At 36.9% G+C, this 6,967-nt stretch overlaps 1 protein-coding gene across 1 annotated transcript in view; it reads right to left on the reverse strand.

The window, feature by feature from the left end:
* The window catches only part of LOC129282044 (zinc finger SWIM domain-containing protein 8-like), a 28,771-nt gene extending 22,236 nt beyond the window's left edge, over positions 1–6,535 (reverse strand). The window contains exons 1-5 of the mRNA XM_064112813.1: positions 6,300–6,535; positions 5,425–5,519; positions 4,096–4,388; positions 2,291–2,493; positions 1,753–1,954 (exon numbers count right to left, since the gene is read on the reverse strand). Of these exons, the coding sequence (XP_063968883.1) occupies positions 1,753–1,954; positions 2,291–2,493; positions 4,096–4,388; positions 5,425–5,519; positions 6,300–6,535 (1,029 nt within the window). The remainder of the gene's footprint in view (positions 1–1,752; positions 1,955–2,290; positions 2,494–4,095; positions 4,389–5,424; positions 5,520–6,299) is intronic.
* Positions 6,536–6,967: the final 432 nt, after the last annotated feature.

Here is a 6,967-nt window from a genome sequence, read left to right on the forward strand (position 1 = left end):
ATTTACAAATGATTGTAAGTTATCATCCATGGTTTGCCATAATTATGCTCAATTGTGCAATTATTAATTGGAAATTTGTGTTACATGCCCCTGCTCTGCTTAAGCCAGTGTAATCATGCTGCATTAGTTGAAGAGTACTTTGAATAGAGACTTCAGTTAAAAAGGTATGAAGCACTATATAAGCAGGTATAAATAGTGTAATCATGTACTACTTGCTCATGGTACATGTATTATACCTTATGAATTACACTTGTGTTACCCGCTTTAAACAGAAGATATACTCATGAAAACAAAATAAAGAGACTTATAATCTAGTATATATCCATAGCAGAGAAACAGAAGAAGGAATAAGTCAAAGGAAGGTCTGTTGGGAATTACTTGATTTTTTTTTAAAGAATAAGTCAATTACAGTGGTGTTCAAAAGTTAGTGAACCCCAACAGAAAATGAAGATATTTTAAGTGTTCATGTTCTGCAATGTTTTGAATATTTGATTGTGAAGTCAGGTGATAAAATATTACATTAAATAAAGATTGTTTCTCAGGGCCTGCCAAACATTGTAGCGTTGTTGTCTACATTCAACACTCAGCATGAAGGAGTGCATTTTATGGTGGGTTCACTAACTTTTGGGCACAACTGTATACTGAGCATTGATCAAGCATTTTGCTCTGAATTAAAGACACTTATCTTGGACCTTCCTGTCATACATCCGTACAATCAGGAGGCACATCTCATTCATACATATGTCAATTACTAGTACATAAGCAAATTGAGACAAGGAATATATCCCACTCAAGCAGGTTAAGAATAATGGAGTGAAGTTTATTTGGGCTACCACATGTGGCTTAATCAGATAGGCGGTTGGAACATGTATTAGTGGGAGGTCTAAAAGAAAAGTAAAGGTCAAATCCACCCCAGAAAAATGTTGATTTGAATAAATAGAGAAAAATCAAACTAGCATAACGCTGAAAATTTCATCAAAATCGGATGTAAAATAAGAAAGTTATGGCATTTTAAAGTTTCGCTTAATTTTCACAAAACAGTGATATGCACAACTCAGTGACATGCAAATGAGTCAGTCGGTGATGTCCATCACTCACTATTTCTTTTGTTTTTTGTTTGAAATATACAATAATTCATTTTATATTTTTCATATTTTTACAAATTTGACAATAAGGACCAACTTGACTGAATCATATCATATTACACAATGCTAATTCCACGTGTTCAGGTTGGAATTAATTGTTGTTTCGCTTGGCAATGAGGAGAAAATTAGAATATTTCATATAATGAAATACAAAAGAAATAGTGAGTAGATGACCTCATCAGTCTCCTCATTTGCATACCGACCATGATGTGCATATAACTGTTTTGTGAAATTATGCGAAACTTTAAAATGTCATAACTTATTTTACATCCGATTTTGATGAAATTTTCAGTGTTATGCTTGTTGGATTTTTCTCTTACTTTTTTTTTGGGGGGTAGACTTGTCCTTTAAATAAAGAGCCCTGGAAAATACACATTCCCTTCCATGTTAAAGCTTATCCAATGTAGCAGATTTAGGCAGTAGGTTGTGAAAAGTAGCCCCAGAAGTTAAAATATTTTTTTGCCTGCAGGCAACTGCATTTGCACTTCTTAAGCAACCCCCTACTTGCAGTTCTAATGTATTCATGGCTTCTTCATTCTAACCATTTTAGCTTCAACAAGGGCAGGTAAATAACAAAAAATCCTCCCTTTTCAATTCTTACTCTCACCTGATCACAAATGATACATTCTTCTGTTAAAATACGAAGCAATGAGATGGCATTGCTGTCACGTCGACGGTACATTTCCCTGACAATAGATAGCAGGTTCCAGATACCCTCAGGCATCCGTCCCCTCAGGGGTCGAAGCAAGTTAGTCCATTCTGCAGCTGCTTGAGGTGCCGTAGAGGACAGGTATAAAGAGTTGACATCACTTCAAAAAAATCAGAAAGGATTGACAATGAGTATGCAGGTGAATTTTAAGATTACAAGGACTGCAATAAGGGTGGCAGATATGTGCAGCAGCTTACCGCATTCAAAATAAAATGAAAACAATTTCAAGGTCCATGGTGATTATTTCACTGAAGACACCCCAGCCCAGAGTGGGTGCCACATTTATTAGCATAGGATAAGAAATTGCTTGATCGGCAAGATATTCCCCTTATTTCTTTCCAAAATATATAGATATACATCCATGTATACGATTCCTTCATATTCTCATTGTTTGGTAGATGTACTGTAGGTATAAACTTGTAAAGAGAGATATTACCTGAAAACAATGGGTGAAGGGCCACTGAACCTGATCAAGGTTTTCTTGATGTTCTCATGAAGGATGGCTTCATCTAAGAACCAATGTGTCATCTCTGTAGCTGGTGGTCCTGCAGTAGGATCAGGAGCACCACAAACCTTGTTGATAGCACTACCTTGTGACAATAGCAACTCATCAAGGAGTCGCTGAGCGGTAGGTAGGATCTATAAGATTGAACAAAGATAAAGATTGAGAATTAAATTCTGTAGATATATCCTAGGATTAGAGACACAACAAACCCTTGTTGGTGGCACTTCATTGAGAGAAAAAGCAATTCATCACGGAGCTGTAGATGTACAATATTACAAAATTATAGTCGGAAATTATATACGTATATCATCAAGTACTTTTACCCAACTTCAAGTACTAGCCTGATGCTTCTCCTTCATATAAGTGAAGAAAGAAATGCAATCTCCTCTCCATCATGAAAAGAAGTGTCCCTTTGCAAATCTATCTATAGGTAATTCTTTTGTGATTTGACTCAAATAAGTTTTTGATCCAGAGCCCTTAATACATGTACAATGTATTTCAAGCATAACACGTTTTAATTTCTGTCAATGTTTTTGAGATACTGTTCCAAATAAAATTCAGAATGAAAGCCTTCATTGTCTCATTGAGCTAGAAATGTCAACCAAGTTTACATTATTCTGCTGATAACACAGACCTACTGTAGCTGTTTATCACTGAGTCACTGCATCTACAACGACACCAAAGCAATGCAAACTGACATACCCAAAAGGACAAGACAGTGCTGTGTAAAATACTGATTTCAGGATGTTTTGTAGTTTGAAAAAAAATACATTGACTTCTCAATTTCATTGATTCTAGTCCCATATGTTTTGTGTGTACACATGGAATAAATCAGACTTTCCCAGAGAGAACATTGAGTATCAAAAATTGGTATAAAAAGAAATGTTGAAAGGACACACATGTAAAGAAGAAAATATATGTTCTAAGAACATGCAGATACACTTGTAATACTGTAAGTTCTGTCAAATGCCTTTACAAGCAGTATGTCAAATAAATATCAAAAGTGATGAGGAATCAGTATGATGATTGCCAAATGCTTAAACATAATCCTCTTTAACAGTGCATCTCAGCTTTCTTTATCCAATAAATATTGTACTTTAGTCTGCATGCTCCATTTGCTTCAATATCTCCATACAAATTCAGTTTAATGTTTTGGTAGTCTAAATGGGCTTTGGGGATGTGCTATTGAGCAGGTGTATGTTTGCCATATGTCAAAAATTTGTTTTACATCTGTGTTGCACATCAATAAATGAGACCTCAGGGAAAGTGATGGAGACTTTTGTTCATGATGTTCATGTAAATGTATAAATGAAAGGTTACTGCTAAGGACATACCCCCCCCAAAAAAAATAATAATAATAATAATTAAAAAAATAATAAAAAATGAATGAATAAATGAATACATAAATGAATAAATAAAAATAATTGAATGAATAAATAAATAAATACATCAATATTCAAAATAAATAATAAAGAAAGAAAGACAGACAGACAGACAGAAAGAAATGAAATACATAAAGATTCTGTTTGGTAACTTTCTCAGCTTTTCCCATCATAAAAGCCTCTGGAAAATTCAAGAGCACTGAAAAATGTATCAAAATATTAAGTCACAGAAAACAGCAATGTATATCACGACTACTACACCTTTTGAATGGTTAATGGTAAAAGATTAAATGCTGAAGTGTAAAATAAATTCTTAATTCACAATCAGATTTAAATCGCTCCAAACAGACATACCAAACGAGGGAATTCACTGATGAGATATTGGGCAAACTTCTGAAGCTGTTCTCTATGAAGTCTGGACAGGGATTCTGAAACAGGAGCACGAAGACAGACGGACGATGGATGATGGATTCGGTAGAGACACAGCGCCACCACGTGACTACACCACTTACTGGCCGAACTGCATGTACAGCTGCAAGAGGAGATGCGTCTACGGTCAAAGGTGATGGCGACGTTGAAGGTTGCGCTTGTACCATGCTGTTGGGTCATGGGATGGGATGGTACTACAGTCCCACTCAGGTGAAATCCTGTAGGGAAAATTGCAAACATTGTGAAGATATCTAAGTATTAACCATTGAAAAAGTTCATGCATATCCTAACTTCCTATAATACATACTAATAGTCACTCTAACCAGGTAAAATAATACATGTGGCTCGGGGCGAATTTGCTCCCAAAATGCCCGAAAACTAAAAGCAATAAAAAGAGCCTTTGAAATTTCTGTACAGCCAAATATAAACTCTAATATAATACATTTGGGCTGGCGATTTGATAAATACCAACATCATTTTTTTCCCTTTACACCTCTTTACTAGAGTAATGGATTTGAAGGATGGATCATTCCTGTGAACTTCCTAAATGAAATATTCAAAAACATTACAAAATTCATTGTAACTGGAGACACTGGAATAATGAAAGCACATGCGCTATCTCTAATTTAGAACAAATCACAAGGGTATCATAATCATTATCTTTATCCTGATCCTAATATTTATAAACAGTTCTTGGTAAACAGGATGTGCTATTGTGCTGGTACTGATGACATTTTAATAACTTTAGGGAAATATAAAGGGAAACATGGAACACATTTTTAAGACCAAATCCTGCTAGTGCTATAGCATTTTACAAAGGAAATACATTTCACCAATCTTTATCTTGATGTCACACAGTCTGTAAAGCATAATATAAGACAGTGATTATAGAAAGTCAATCGGGAACTCAACCAGAGATACAGTTGATTCAAATAAATAAAGCAAGATCTATATCACGGACTAAACAGATTAAAAGTTTTTTTTTTTAATTGGACAAAGACAAAAAAGATTGATAATAAGATACAGGTACATCTACATGCATGTTATTATTTTGTTTATAATAAATTTAATTTTCTTGTGTATAAAGCCAGAGGAAACAAAAAAGGAGAAATGCAAATGGGATCAATCAGCCCTAATTAGGTCAAGGAAGCATTTCATGAAAGTTTTATCAATGTCAGCCAATCAGATGTAAAGAATTCAATAATTCAGTGACTGTTTCATGAAATACTCCCATGTTTGGAAGTACTGGCTTACCGATTTGAAGAACATCTTTGACGGCTTTGTTCCTGACCATATGCTCACCCCTCTGGAACTCATCAGGGCTTCCATTAGCAAGGCAGGAGTACAGTCTAAACAAAGACACAAAAATAATAAAGATTTGATTAAAAAAAACCTTTTCTGCACTAAGTAAAATATGTGCCAGATGTATATTGATAGGATAGCTACCATAATAGGCATAGGTAAGGGCATCACATTTAGAAGTGGTCTACTGCTGGTTTAGGAATGTTAGCCTTTTGACAAGGTCCCATGTCTGATACATGTACATGTAGGCCTATTTAACAAAAAACAAGCGACTCATAAAAAGAGAATAATCGCTCAAACCCAAGTGAACAAGTTAGCCACAGAGCCTTTAAAGGGATCGTCCTGGCTGGAAATATTTATATTTCAATAAATAGAGTAAAATTCAAAGAGCAAAATGCTGAAAATTTGATCAAAATCGGATAACAAACAAAGTTATTGAATTTTAAAGATTTGCATTTTTCCGTTGAAACAGTTCTAGGCATGTCTTTATGAATATTCATTTACTATCAGAAATTATTCAAAGTTAAAATAATAGGCGACCATAACACTGGAATATATTTTTTGGAAAGGGCGTGCCCAATTTGACCTCGCTTTCCTGCTGAACGAAAATTATGATGCGAAGCCAGCTGCAGATCCCTATTTTGCCTCTGAAAAACTAAGCATAAACAGTACTCCCAGAACCATGTTTGCAATCGGCGTTCTGAAACAAGGTTTGAAAACGCTGATTCTGTTTCCGCAATGGAAGCATGATAAACACACCCTTAGAGCTGCACTTAAATGCCGACGCATACATGATATGCAACGCGCGATTTTGTTTATTGATATACGCAGTCAGGGAGGTCAGGTCAGGAGGCTTGTCAGGTCTGGAGACCTGACAGTTTTCTGCTACTGGTAACCTGGAAGCCAGTACTACCTGTTTCAGGGTCGAGTCGACGGCGACTAAACCGTCTCCCCCACCTTTTCCTTTTGGGTTTTGGTGTGGAGGGTGGCTGGACACCCTGATGGAATGAAAAGTAAGATCCATCTTAAAGGGCGCTGGCTTAGGAGAGCCAACAGCGGCCATCCAGCAAATCAGGGTAGATGGAACTCTCCAGCCTTGGCAGGCCTTTCATCTAGGACAAGGAAAGTCTGATGTAAAACCTACGACTCGAGGACCTCGCTGTCACCGTCCCAGCTAGCTAGGCTATGGCAGATGAACCCCGGGTGTAAAGGGTGGGGCCAGGACTGCGCACACTGTACTCCACTTTAAACCTCCATAGCGCAGGCATAAAGGACATGTCCATGTCCAAAACGCCACCAAACTTACCAAGCCCTGTAGCGACGGGAAAGGGGCGAAATCGGCAGGTGGAAGATGTCACTGGAAGCCGCAGTTCCAATCCTGCATGCAGGCGGTTCAGGATATTGGTCGCCTGATGTTGACCCAGAGACGACGGCATCATTCGGCAGCACCCTGAACGACCGAGCAGCCTTATCTAGGGACAGCACTGCTTGCTCC

This window comes from Lytechinus pictus, chromosome 18 (assembly GCF_037042905.1).
Source record: "Lytechinus pictus isolate F3 Inbred chromosome 18, Lp3.0, whole genome shotgun sequence".
Classification (NCBI taxonomy): Eukaryota; Metazoa; Echinodermata; class Echinoidea; order Temnopleuroida; family Toxopneustidae; genus Lytechinus; species Lytechinus pictus.